This window comes from Sinocyclocheilus anshuiensis, unplaced genomic scaffold (genome assembly GCF_001515605.1).
Source record: "Sinocyclocheilus anshuiensis isolate Anshui unplaced genomic scaffold, SAMN03320099.WGS_v1.1 scaffold658, whole genome shotgun sequence".
NCBI lineage: Eukaryota > Metazoa > Chordata > Actinopteri > Cypriniformes > Cyprinidae > Sinocyclocheilus > Sinocyclocheilus anshuiensis.
Window position 1 is genome coordinate 1,829,736 of NW_015542402.1, and position 14,264 is coordinate 1,843,999.

The following is a 14,264-nucleotide window of genomic DNA, read 5'->3' on the forward strand; positions in this document are numbered from 1 at the left end:
AAACACACACTCTCACTCACACTCTCCAAAACACACACTCTCACTCACACACTCCAAAACACAAACTCTCACTCACACACTCTCACTCACACACTCCAAAACACACACACACACACACTCCAAAACACACACTCTCACTCACACACTCTCTCACACACACTCACACACTCTCACTCACACACACTCACACACTCACTCACACACACTCACACACTCTCACTCACACACTCTCACACACTCTCTCACACACTCACACACACACTCTCTCACACTCACACGCACACTCACTCACACACACACACGCACACTCACTCACACACTCTCACTCACACATACACACACTCTCACTCACACACACTCACACACTCTCTCACACACTCACACACACACTCTCTCACACTCACACGCACACTCACTCACACACACACACGCACACTCACTCACACACTCTCACTCACACATACACACACTCTCACTCACACACACTCACACACTCTCTCACACACTCACACACACTCTCTCACACACATACACACTCACACGCACACTCACTCCACTCACTCACTCACTCACTCACTCACACGCACTCACACGCACGCATGCACGCACGCACTCACACACAAAATTATGGACGTGATTCGAAAAGGTTAAATGGTCCTGAAAAAAATTGTCACACTTGTATTGTTTGTGGTAAAAAAAAAATTTAAAAAAACCTTAACCTTTTTTTTGTTTCACATTTTAAACTTTTTTTCACTTGAGCGTTAATTTGCCAAGCGTCTTCTTTAAAAGAGACCAAACTGAAGTCTGTGCTCCAAAGAATTCAAGATTTACGACAGTTTAAGTTGGTTAACAGCTCAAAATGTGGTTAACAGGTAATCAATGGATCATAACTATTCAATAAAAATAATTTAGTAAAGTAAAATCCCCTAAAATACAAAATATATATTAAAAAAACATTATCAAATTAAAATAAAGCACATTAATTTCATTTAAAAAAAAATTAGGTAATTTGACCGCCAAGCAAACAACAGCAGAGGGTTAAAAGAGAATGATTTAGAGTTTCCTCTCAGTACTGTAACAGAATACTCCAGGAGTTCCTCTGCTGTTTTACCCAGTCTGTTGTTCTGGTCTCATCAGGTCATTATGACTACTATGGCTATAAAGGCAGTGACGGGAAGGATGGTGCTCACGGTCAGAAGTTCAACAGCACAGTGACCTACTATTATGACAACATGAGCAGCGCTGAGCTGTACGCTGTGGACCAGGACCTGCTGAAGGACTACATCAAGAGACAGATGTGAGTGAACCACACTCAACCCCTCTGACCTGAGAACACTTCTGCTGTAGCTTCTTGTTAAGTGTATGGCTTTTGTTATTAGTGGCCATGCACTGAAGGTGTGTTCTTATTATTCTTCTTCGCCCTTCTTCCGCTATGGCAGCCCATAGAAGCGCTTGCGGGAAAGTTATGAAATTTGGCTCACAGATAGAGGACAGTCTGAACATTAACCACAGCAAGTTTGGAGTCTTTAACTCAAGCCCTCTAGCGCCACCAACAGCTCAAAGTTGCACTCATGTTTATGCTAATAACTTTTGAACCATAAGAACTAGAAACAAAATTTATTTTCTTCTGATTCCTTGGCTCATGCCGAGTCGAATGCACAACAAAATGTACATTTCTACGGGTCAAAATTTTCCCCAATTTTTCATTATTCGAAAAACCGACTTTTTCGAACTCGTCCTAGACGGTTTGTCTGATTTTCACCAAAATTGGCTCAGATCATCATCATACCATGCTGGCAAAAAATTGGAATTGAGAGATGGAATTAAGTTGATTAGTCAAAGCGTTCTCAAATAACATGCGAACGAATTTGACGAAGAGCACGCCAAAGTAGATGTGAGGCTATATCTCCGCAACGGTTTAGCGTATTGAGACCAAACTTGGTGTGTGTTATAATAACCATGACCTGAGGCTACCTGCACAGTTTTGGCACAGCGCCACCTAGTGGTCAGGAAAGTAACGAATAAAATTAACGGATGCTAGCGTTGTCTTCAATGAAGTGCAATACAAACAGCTCAGGAAATGTAGTTTAGTGTTTCATGACCCTTTTAAAAACTAGCAATGCAAACAATTTATTTGTGAACAAATGGCTCGGTCGAGTCGGTTCTTTTCAGTGAACTGGCCAAAGGTTCATTTATTTTGATTGTTTCTGCATTATTCAAGCTGTTGGAAACCACATGAATGAATGCAGACATTAAAAACAGGAGTTGTGTGTGGTCTTCTCCCCGTGTTGAGACGGTGTGTTTGTTTCTGCAGTGAATACTACTTCAGCATGGACAACCTGGAGAGGGATTTCTTCCTGCGCAGGAAGATGGATCAGGAGGGCTTCCTGCCGATCGCTCTGATCGCGAGCTTCCACCGAGTGCAGGCGCTCACCACAGACTTCCGCCTCATCATAGAGGTCAGATCATCGCCGGCTGGGCGCACCACTGTTTAATGAGCCGTGGCGTCTGTAATCTGTGCTGTCTGCTGTTCTTTCAGGCCCTGAAGGACAGTAAGGTGGTGGAGATCACCGATATGAAGATTCGCTGCAAGGAGGAGCCTGAGAAATGGCCGCTGCCCGGCCTCGCTTTGCCGGACCATTCGCACACAGACTTCTCTCAGCTCATCGACTGCCCAGAGTTTGTTCCCAGGAACGTTGTGGAGAAGCAGACAGGTGAGCGCGAGCTCTGGCATGGCATGAGCTGTAATGGGTTATGAAGGGCCGTTCTGACTGAGCGTTTGACCTGCAGGGTCTCCGAGAGCCTCCGCGCTGGTGCAGTCCAAGACTGATGAGGTGAGTAACCTGAAGCTGATCCCGAAGGGCCTGTCTGCCAGCCTGCCCGATCTGGACTCGGAGTCATGGATCGAAGTGAAGAAGAGGCCTCGGCCGTCACCGGCGCGACCCAAGGTACAAACACACACCTCGCCCACTATCAGAAAGACAGGACTGAGATTAGGGCTCGGCGATAAAACAATATGTGACCCTGGAGCACAAAACCAGTCATAAGGGTCAATTTTTCGAAATTGAAATTTATACATCATCTGAAGCTGAATAAATAAGCTTTCCATTGATGTATGGTTTGTTATGATAGGACAATATTTGGCTGAGATACAACTATTTGAAAATCTGGAATCTGAGGGTGCAAAAAAAATCAAAATATTGAGAAAATCATCTTTAAAGTTGTCCAAATTAAGTTCTTAGCAATGCATATTACTAATCAAACATTAAGTTTTGATATATTTACGGTAGGAAATTTACAAAATATCTTCATGGAACATGATCTTTACTTAATATCCTAATGATTTTTGGCATAAAAGAAAAATCTATAATTTTGACCCATACAATGTATTGTTGGCTATTGCTACAAATATACCCCAGAGACTTAAGACTGCTTTTGTGCTGCAGGGTCACATATCATATTGAGATTGCCATAAAATTTATGTTGATAACGATAATAAGCTCTGGATATGTTAACTCGATATGGATTAATGTAAAATCCATCAAAATAAAAGTCTGGTTTAACTTGAAGAAATTATGACAGAAATATATTACTACTAAATCATACTAAACTATAATTCTCTAAGGAATAATAATATCATTATTTTTAAGGAATATCGTACAACCTAGGTTTTTTTTCATTCATTTATACAGTTCTGTTGTGTAACATCTTGCTTGACAATAAAAATGCAATGTTTTATTTTGAATTTAATTAGCATTTTAAAAGAATGATAAAAATGTTTGTTTTATTGATTTATTTCATTAGGCACCATTTTTTGTGATAAATTTGTATTGAATCATAAATCACAGAATCCAGAAAAAAATTAAATGGAAAAAGAATTTAGGGGAAAATTAAATGGATATCGTGGGGTCCTATATTAAAAGCTAAATTATTCTTACATATATTCTCAGGGTCTAACAAACATGTGGACAGTATTTCCTTCCCCATTAACGGTAAATGCAATAAATATCATATGATATGGAAAAAAATATTGTGATAAAATGCCCAGCCCTAAATTAGATATTCAGTCTTTAGAATTGGGAAAAATACAACAAAGATAAAGATAATATACCTTTTTTTTTTTTTTTCATTACTGACACAAAACTCTCTTTTTTCTCTTGACCGGATTGAACTGTGATAGATATATTTACATTTAAATGCAGATTGTACCTAAATGATGCACAAAATTGCTGAAAATAATATAATGCTTATGATTTTTCTTTTATGCCAAAAATCATTAGGATATTAAGTAAAGATCATGTTCCATGAAGATATTTAGTAAATTTCCTACTGTAAATATATCAAAACTTAATTTTTGATTAGTAATATGCATTGCTAAGAACTTCATTTGAACAACTTTAAAGATGATGACAATATTTAGATTTTTTTGCACCCTCAGATTCCAGATTTTCAAATAGTTGTATCTCAGCCAAATATTGTGCTATCCTAACAAACCATACATCAATGGAAAGATTATTTATTCAGCTTTCAGATGAAGTAGAAATCTCAGTTTTGAAAAATTGATCTTTATGACTGGTTTTGTGGTCCCAGGTCACAAATAAAGAATAGCAGTCATATTTTTGTTTCTTGAGCATTGCAAGTATCAAAACGACAGCCTTAAATCTGGAGCGTATGAAACCGATGTGTGTCATTAATGAACGTGTCGCTGCAGAAAGCGGAGGAGGCGTGGACGCTGGTTCAGACCGGGCCGAGCGCAGGCGAGGACCAGGACGAGCCGGAGGAGCTGGACTTCATGTTTGACGAGGAGATGGAGCAGATAGACGGCCGACGCAACACTTTCACCAACTGGTCAGATGAGGATTCGGACTGTGAAATCAACGATCAAGACGTCAACAAGATTCTGATCGTCACGCAGAAGCCGCCGTACTTGCGCAAGCATCCCGGAGGAGACCGGACGGGGAACCACACCTCGCGCTCCAAACTGACCAGCGAACTGGGCAAAGTCATTAACGACGGACTTTATTACTACGAACAAGACCTCTGGAACGACACGTACGAGCCCGAGTATGCCACTATCAAGGTGAGCTGGTGGTCAGATTTATGGCCGTTTGCTGTTGATGCAGTCATGGCTTACAGGGAGAAATTAACATTTGGTTTGATTTCTTTTTTCCCATTAGAAAAGAGCACATGCAAAAAATCTAAATCAGTAATAGAGAGAAAACAGGTCTATTTCAGGCACATTTGCAACTGAAAATTGCTGAAAAAATCGTTAGGAGCACCAGAGCGTATTTGTGTTTGAGCTCTGGAGAGCGACACAGTGTACTGAGAGTTTCTGCAGCGTTGAACAAAGTAGCCAATCACAGACGAATCTGTTGATTTGGAACGAACTGGCCAATCAGAGGAGTTTAAGCTCAAGCGACCCCTCGCCACTCAAAACACTGGAGTTTTGTTCAGTGCTGCTGAATTTTGCAAGCTTGCCGATCATAAAAGGTGTAAATGAGAGATTCATTGATTATAAGGGAAGTTTGTGAGATCGCGATGAACTGAGATGAGTGACAGCTTTTTAATGATTATGACGTTTGTAAATATGATAATGATTTTATACAACAGTTTAATAATCAAGAAGTTCATATTAAGTGACTTACAGATTAGGAACACGGTTGTCTGATTGCTCTATTTCATCAACGGGAATAGTCTCAAACAAAGTCACAGCTGATCCGCTGCGCATCTCTAGTCAATTTATGAATGAATCTGCTTCAATCACCCATTCATAAAATCATTTCTGAATTAGGGGTGTTGAAATTAATCGTTGCATCGATGCAGTAATGGACCATAATCGATTATAGCCTACTGACGTCATTCGCATATGTGCTTGTCACACGAGTATTAAAAAATGCACCCACTATTTTTAAATCTGAGATCTAGGCACATTTTTGGAAAAACCAAGCTTAGTGCGGGGAAAAAAACATGTTCAGAATGGATTCTGTGCTTGTTTTTCCCGCATATGGCACATGTGTGTGCTAGAGACAGTACACTTGCATCTCTGAATACTTTAATACGAAATTGACGTAAACACAGTCAGTTATGTTTTCAGAAGAGGACAAAACATCTGATCTGTGGAAGTAGATCTGTGCATTAGTGTGAATGCAGCCTATTAAAGCTGCCACTGTCTGTGATCTCATCAGTAATAATCAAACAGCAATAAAGAAAAACCCATAACTTTGATTGCCTGTAAACTTTCGGATACTTAAAGCACTCTCAGATACACTCTCACTTGTAATTGTCTTTTTCCCCTATTTATTACTTTATATTTGCTTGTTTGTTTTGAAGCTATATTTATTTGGTTAAGTTCTTTACAATTGTTTTGATTTATATTTTAGCCTGCTTATATAATAAAATAAAAATGCACAAAATAAATGATATAATCGTGATATCGAATCGTTGACTTGATAATCGAATCGAATCATGAAACCAGTGATGATTCACACCCCGATTCTGAATCAGCTGTTTGTCACTGAATAATTCATTCAATCGATTCATTCAAAGACAGGAATTTGCTGCCACCTACTGGCGGTTTTACTTCCATTTTTAAAGTAACATTTCAATATGAAATATGAATTCAATATTAAGTTATTTAAATCATTTCATATTTTTATATTCAAAACTTTATATTAAAAAAAATTATTTCATAACATTATGAATCTAAAAGCATTCATGTCACCTCTGGGCCTCATTAAACAGTCTGTAAATATACCTAAATGCCACTTTTGTTCTTCTGTGCCACCTTTGTAGTGCAAAAATGAATTTTGTTGATACTGCTTTGATTTGCTTGGTAACTTATTCTGATTGTGACTTAATATTCTGATTGTTTTAATTCACATTTATGCATTTGACATACATTTAACACTTGCAAATCACTTATCGCCTCGTAATGATCAGACAGTGCTCCTAATAACAGATGTAAGCGTAGAGCTCTGCTGTAGTGTACTGAAAGCATTTCTAATACTAGTGAAATGCTCAGCAGTACTGTAGGGTCGTGTGACGTCAGCAGCAGCGGCAGAAATCAGCGCAGTCTCAGCAGATGTAAGTCGTCTGTCATTGGACTGATGTGTGGGATTGTCATGGATTCTGTCAGATTCTGGGTGTGTGTCCATTCTCGCGCTCTTCTGTTCTTCTCGCGGCTGCTGAGAGCGTATTCTTTAGCGCCGTGTTTCTGGACGGACGGCACAGAAAGGTCTTGCAGCGGAGCGTTTGTTGTGGTCTTTTGTGTCAAGCTCTTTGTGCCGTTCACGTGCCGCGTCCAGTAAGGCCAGCAGTGCTAGAAAAGCCAGATAGCGTTCACTTCAGCTGACTGCTGTTTGAGCCACAGCTCGGGGTTCACAGGTATGAGCAGAGGTGTGTCGATTAAAGCTTTGAAATAAGGTTGTGCTGCTTGTCCTGCTGTTCTGGGTTGAGTGTCTGGTTTCAGTGGCATGTTCTTGTAAGTCTGGTTGTAACTGCTATATTGTAACAACAGCAAGAAGTGGAGAACTTCAAGAAGGTGCACCTGATCAGCCGAGAGCAGTTCGACTGTCTGACCCCTGAACCTCCCGTTTACCCCAATCAGGAGGTTCCTCCCGGACCCCCCCGACCCCAGCAGAGTGAGTCTGACACACAAACACACTTACACAAGGCCTGGGCCATTTTAAAGCTTCAGCATGATTTTATTATTATTTTTAGTTGAAGGAAATGCAGTTTTGAATTAAAAATTAGCAGACGTTACAAGTAAACGCATCGCTAGTCCTGATATTCACACAGAATGCGTTTGTGCTGGAAAACACCAGACGCAGAGAAAAAAACGCAAGCTTATGAGACGCCAGTTAAACTTTTAACTTGAGCACCATGTTTTTTAGACTAAAGCGGCGTTAATTTTGACAGCAAATTAGGATTTAGTTTTAGTCATAGTCTTTTGACTAAAATGCCATTTAGTTTTAGTCATATTTTAGTCACCTGAATTGTATCTAGTTTTAGTCGACTAAATCTACAGTAAATTTAGTCGGCTAAAATCTAATGGGTTTAGTTACAGTGCATTTATTAAGCATTTCTCTAAAATTTCCAAACTCATTATATAGGTTTGATATTAAGGTTTTATCATGATAGACACTGATTTAACTGCGGTGACACAACATGCCTTTGTTCAAATTAAATAAAAGCACTTCTCATAAAGAACAAGAACATGGTCTTCTTTTTAATGAAATACCAATGGTTATATAGGCTAATTATGCATTCTTTATAGCAACTTGTTTACCATATTGTTCATTCTTTCGAGCAGACTTCTATAAATTTAGATTAATCTTTAGGAATTGAGTTCTCTCTTGCGTCGTCAGATTTATCCATATGTCTGCTCTTCTCTTACGCCCACATATTGACATTTTTGAACATTTTATGCGACGTGCAGCAAGTGTATGTTAGCTTGTGTCCCGCCGGTTCATATGTACGCATCTAACCTCCGAGCCACGCAGCAGATTCCTTCTGAATGAATCTCTTCCCAAATCGTCCCTCCCTAACATTTTCGTCTCGTTTTTATTGGTTGACAAATCTCAATAGATTTACGTCATAGTTTTTGTCATTCAAAAAGAGTATTAGTTTGTTAGTCTCGTTGTCATCAGTGAAAAAAAAAATAAAAATGAATACTGGACTCTAAAGCCTGTGCTGAACTACTACCGTATGACTGATATTTGATGTCTGCATGATGCTGACTGGCTGAAAGCTGCTGCTGTTTTCATTCACTCTTAATAATTGCTGCTACGGCAGTCATTTTGAGTTTGAATTGTCTTTTTAAAACTAAATGTCTACATTGGCTAAGAAATATGTAGCATTTTTGCGTTGTTTTTAAACATATAGGATATTTGCACAATATTTGCCTTCATATTTTCTGCTAAGATATTTAAGAAGTTAATTAATTTGACGTTTACACTGTTGAGCACTTCACATGTGCTGAACTTGGAATAAAACTTTAGCCAGACGTTTAATAAAATGTTACTTGAATCGTGCTGCTGATAATTAAACATTTAAAAATGGAAATCAAAATCAGTCAAACGATCTGACAAAATTGGGATTAAATTTTTTTGCTGTAGTGCTGAGCTCTAGTTTGCAAGTTAACTTTGGGACGTGGAGATGCTTTGCATGATGATCTCAGGGAAAATACTGTAATAGAGTTATCATAACCGACCTGTCTGACTGGATTTGCTCAGTCGGTTTAAAGCATGAATGTTTTCTCTCCTGTAGTTCCCACAGAAGCCTTGGCCAACAAGCTGTTCGGAGCGCCTGAGCCGTCGGCTATCGCCCGCTCTCTTCCTACTACAGTGCCTGACTCTCCCAGCTACCGCACGCCTCGCACGCCCCGCACCCCGCGGCTCAAGGACCCCACGCAGACGCCCCGCTTCTACCCCGTGGTGAAGGAGGGACGGCCGCTGGATGCTAAAGTACGTATCGGCTGTTTTCGACTGGAAGCATGCACATGTATGTCAGTGCATTTACCGATTTCTTCTTTCAGACGCCTCGCAAGCGAAAGACGCGGCACAGCTCCAATCCGCCCATGGAGTGTCACGTGGGCTGGGTGATGGACTCCAGAGAGCACCGCTCACGCACCGCCTCTGTCAGGTCAGCAAACACCGCAGCGCCTGGTAGAGGCTTCATTTGAAAATAATAAAGTCGTCAGAATAACACAAACGGACTGCTGAAGGAGGAGCATGTGATGATGTGATCTGCTTCAACTCGTGCATTAAAAATCATATCAGTAGTCACACTTGTTAAGAAATGTGTGTGTATGCACAATTGATATCAAATACTAAAAAACTAAAAAAAAAAAAATTATACTCAGTCAAAATCACTGAAGTCATACACTTAATTTACACAATATTTAACCTGTTAACTGTCTTTTTTTTATTGGCTTTTTTTCTTATCATATTTTAGAAATGATCTAAATTAGATATCATTCAAAAACTTAAACACCCAAAACTCATCCTGTAAAAACTGTTTAGGACATTGCGTTACCATGGAAATGGTACTTTGAAGGGGTCATATGATGCTATTTTAAAGATCATTATTTTGTGTATTTCGTCTGTAAAATGCGTTGCACAAATTCGAACATCTGGGGATTTCAACCATTTAAGTTCAGATTCAGTGCATGTTCACATCTGCGAAATCTGTAAGGCTGTCAGTAGATTTTGGAGTAAAAACAAATGCATTTAGAATGAATTCAATAATAGAAATGTAAATTATAATAAAAACAATAGATAGATAACTGAGCTTTTTTCCCCCTTCAAATCAGTGTTGATCACGAATTGTTTTGTCTTTTCTCTGCAGCTCGAATGCGAGTCCGTCTGAAGGCACCGCAGCGATGGGTAATTACGGCTGCACTCCTCAGTCTCTCCCCAAGTTCCAGCACCCGTCGCACGAGTTACTGAAGGAGAACGGATTCACGCAGCACGTTTATCACAAGTACCGGCGGCGCTGCCTCAACGGTGAGTTACACTCCTCCGCTGGAGCGTCTCCTCCTCAAAGCCTCGCGCTCACTTCTCTCTGTCGCTCCTGCAGAGCGCAAGCGGCTCGGCATCGGCCAGTCTCAGGAGATGAACACGCTCTTCCGCTTCTGGTCCTTCTTCTTGAGAGATCACTTCAACAGAAAGATGTACGAAGAATTCAGACAGCTGGTGGTGGAGGACGGGAAGGAAGGCTACAGGTATGAAAATAATCAGCGTTTATTGACAGTCTTTAGGTTTTTTTTTAAAAGCTTCAGTTTTTCTGTAGAGTAACGTAATGTCGTTTCAGTGCTGACAGGCGGTAAATTGAAAATGTTGGCGTTTTGAGAGAAATCCGGGCCAGATTTACCTATTATTTTTATACGGAGCACAAGGTTGTGTGGCAGTTTAATTCCCATTGAAATCGACACTTCTGTTTACAAGGAGCAATTTATAGAAAATAAATTTGATCACAACTTAATCGCTCTAGACGAATATTGTTTTATTGTATGTATGTATGTAATCGCTCATACTATGGGAATCCTTGGCTCAAGATGAAATTTTCGGCTATTTTGGCCAATATGTAGTCCTAGGTTTTTCGCCCAGTTGGAACCAAACCAGTGCAGAATAATCCTCTGGAGAGTGAATATCAATAATTATCGAAAAACATTTGAAAAAAAGACATTTACATCAAACTTGATGCGTGTATGTAAGACCTCAATCTGAGGTCTGGCCTCTGTGTGGTGCTATAATAGGACAAAAACCTAAAAATGGCTATAACTACGCACATGTTAGTCCGACTTGACTTGACAATTCACATGCAGTGTCTGTGTCGAAAGTGCCATGGTTCTCTATGAGCACATTCGTGTATCTCCAGAAACATGGCAAATTAAGTTTGAGCACCTATTAGACGGGGTTAACGGAGGCTGATCAAAACGAATCTCGGTGGGCCAAATCGTTTGTTAATTGTTCAAGCGACTGTACTTTAGCGAACTAGTCCTAGGTTTTTTGCTCAACCCCAACAAAACCACTGCAGTACAATTCTCTGGATTCTCTAGGTCAGTGATTATCCAAAAATGTTGAACTTTACACTTTGGATAGCTATGACAGGGTCATTTAGGAAATGGGCTTGGCCAAATATATCCAAAACTCTAAATTTCTTGAACGAAAACTCAGAACTTCACGAAATTAGGTGAGCACATGCTGCATATTATTCTAAAGGAACATACCAACTTTTATGCCAATCGCACTATAGGTGGCGCTATAACAGCCATAAAAACATACTATGTCTATGGTAAATGACCTGGAATTGCCAAAAAAGTTTTTTTAATCATTGATTTAGTTGCTAAATACGTTATGTCTTTTTTCGTGTGTGCTTAAATGCCTTGAAGTGCTTGAACCCCAGTAATCGCTGCCTGCAACTAGATTTGTTTTTATAATCAAAAGCTTGAATAATTTTTTTATATTTTCTAAATTCTGCCTACCACCGTTTTTGACAGTCATAGTCCGCATGCATTGCATTTTTAGTGTGGTCTTTTGTGCTTTAATAAGTGTTCTGAACTGACGGCGCTGTGTGCTGTTCCTCAGGTACGGTCTGGAGTGTCTCTTCAGGTTTTACAGCTATGGACTCGAGAGGAAGTTCAGACCGGACATATTTAAAGACTTTCAAGAGGAGACCATTAAAGACTATGAAGCAGGTCTGTCTGAGTCTGCCAGCAGATGCACCTGTAATAGATGACGTTTAGTTAGTGGAGCTCTTGTGTAATTCTCCTTCATTTGCCCTGACAGGCCAGCTGTACGGACTCGAGAAGTTTTGGGCCTTTCTGAAATACTCTAAAACAAAGAACATGGAGATTGACCCCAAGCTGCAGGAGTATTTAAGCAAGTTCAAGCGTCTGGAGGACTTCAGGGTGGATGTGAGTGCAAGTGCATTTTTCATTTGCCGTTTGCAGGCTTGAGATCAACATGGCTTCTTGTGTAATGCACATTTGCACTGTTGTAATAATGCACTGTTATATCGGCTGACAAAACACTCCATGTCACATAGAGACGCTTCAATGATTAAAAACAACCCCTGGCCAGCTGCTGTTTGTGTCAGAGCCAACTGCAGTGCAGTTTCACTCGAAAGCACAGCTCAGTCCCAATGTTAATGGTGTTTCGTGTCTGGATCGTGAGACGTGTTTTATTAACGCTGCATTATTTCTGCCCTTTAGCCACCCATGGAGGACGGCGGGCGTAAGAGACACCCTTCCAGCGGCGATGGCCGTCGCCGTCATCCTTCCCAGCAGTCTAGCCGAACCCAGACACAGGGAGCTTCAGGCTCCGCCCCTTCTGCTGGAGCTCCTCCCACCAGAGATGATGCCAAACCCCCGAGCCAGCGAGCAGCTGCGCAGGACGCCAAGCCGCCCAAATGAGCGCCTGACCCGTCCATCAGGGGTCAGACCGACCGCACAAGCATGACACAACGGCTCACGATCGTCAAATCAAGGCTCTTCCACCTCCTCCTCCTCGTTCACAGCATCTGTGCGTCACAAACGGACAGCAGAGGGCATGAGAAATTCTTCCATTCTTTGTTTTATTAAAGACTTTGAAGTTTTATTCCTCTTGTATCTCTGGGGTACAAAAAGGCTTTTGTTGAATCTTTCTGCTTTATATCCTCACTGTTTTATTTGGCTGAACGACGCCTGATCTTGTTCTTTTTTCTTGTAGAGCGTAAGGATTGTGTTGCTCTTGAATAGAGTAGGTACTCAGAAAATCATGTGGATGCTATAGATCTGCAGTTGTTTGAGCGAGATGATTGTATGTTACCCGGGGTCGCACCGTAAGCTTGGGCTTCACTGTGACGCTTGCCAGATCCTCTCGTTTTCTTCGGTCTGTTACAGAAGACTCTTTTAGCTTCAGCCACCTGCGGTCAGTTCACAGACCAGTCATTCCTCAGCTCATCGGGAAACATCGGAGACACACGGCGCCGCTAACCTGTCCCTCGTTCACCGGCAGATTTCCCAGATCTAGTGCGAGTGTGTCCAGGCCGAATGGGAATCATTACCAGAGTGTTAATCCTAGTGTACATATGAATTCAAGAAATGAAGAGACATTACACCACCTGGCTGTACGTGTCATTTATTGTTCATAGAGATATATTTGCCTTACGTGTGCATCTTTTTTTATGCCCACCCGAGTTTCTGCGATATTCGGGGATGTTTTAGTATCACCTCTTGATTTTCTTCATGCAAAAACAGCAGGACGGTCTGACTAAAGGGAAACTGACCTCAGGGTATCAATTGGAATCATGTGAAGAAACACACCTTCTGAGGATTAATAAGTGATGCATCTGAAAACTTTGCTGACTGCATTTGGATCATAAGCAATATTCCAGTCGCTGACCTAATTTGCTGCCGTATGAACATCTACCTGTTGGTTTGCTCAGATGTTTTGGTTTCAATCCATCTCTCTGGTAATATTCGGATTTAAATTTTATTTCGACACATTTAGCAGTTCCCTTCTGCTTTCCCTCGGGAGGCTTCTTCATTCAGAGTAGCTGTGGTCAAATCCTGATGAGGAAAATCTTGTGATCACTGATGTAATTAAAAACCTTTTATTCAACTAAACGCTGTGGAAAAGCCTCGTCCATATGAATTCATGCTGGTGCGTCTTCAGAGGACGGAGAGCAGACAAAATCATTCGTTCATCTAGCCATAGAAATAACTGCGTTTATTGAAACAATACTTTATTACCCTGACGCACATATATATTCGGCTTATT

General features: G+C 40.7%; 1 protein-coding gene across 2 annotated transcripts in view; it reads left to right on the forward strand.

Annotated features, from left to right (window-relative positions):
* The window catches only part of LOC107692996 (La ribonucleoprotein 1, translational regulator), a 26,220-nt gene extending 12,616 nt beyond the window's left edge, over positions 1 to 13,604 (forward strand). For both annotated transcript variants that reach the window (XM_016492243.1, XM_016492244.1), the window contains exons 7-19: positions 1,138 to 1,297; positions 2,315 to 2,459; positions 2,540 to 2,714; positions 2,791 to 2,948; positions 4,712 to 5,080; positions 7,517 to 7,640; positions 9,268 to 9,464; positions 9,536 to 9,642; positions 10,348 to 10,505; positions 10,579 to 10,723; positions 12,090 to 12,199; positions 12,291 to 12,418; positions 12,716 to 13,604. In XM_016492243.1, the coding sequence (XP_016347729.1) occupies positions 1,138 to 1,297; positions 2,315 to 2,459; positions 2,540 to 2,714; positions 2,791 to 2,948; positions 4,712 to 5,080; positions 7,517 to 7,640; positions 9,268 to 9,464; positions 9,536 to 9,642; positions 10,348 to 10,505; positions 10,579 to 10,723; positions 12,090 to 12,199; positions 12,291 to 12,418; positions 12,716 to 12,916 (2,177 nt within the window). In that variant the 3' untranslated portion in view covers positions 12,917 to 13,604. The remainder of the gene's footprint in view (positions 1 to 1,137; positions 1,298 to 2,314; positions 2,460 to 2,539; positions 2,715 to 2,790; positions 2,949 to 4,711; positions 5,081 to 7,516; positions 7,641 to 9,267; positions 9,465 to 9,535; positions 9,643 to 10,347; positions 10,506 to 10,578; positions 10,724 to 12,089; positions 12,200 to 12,290; positions 12,419 to 12,715) is intronic.
* Positions 13,605 to 14,264: the final 660 nt, after the last annotated feature.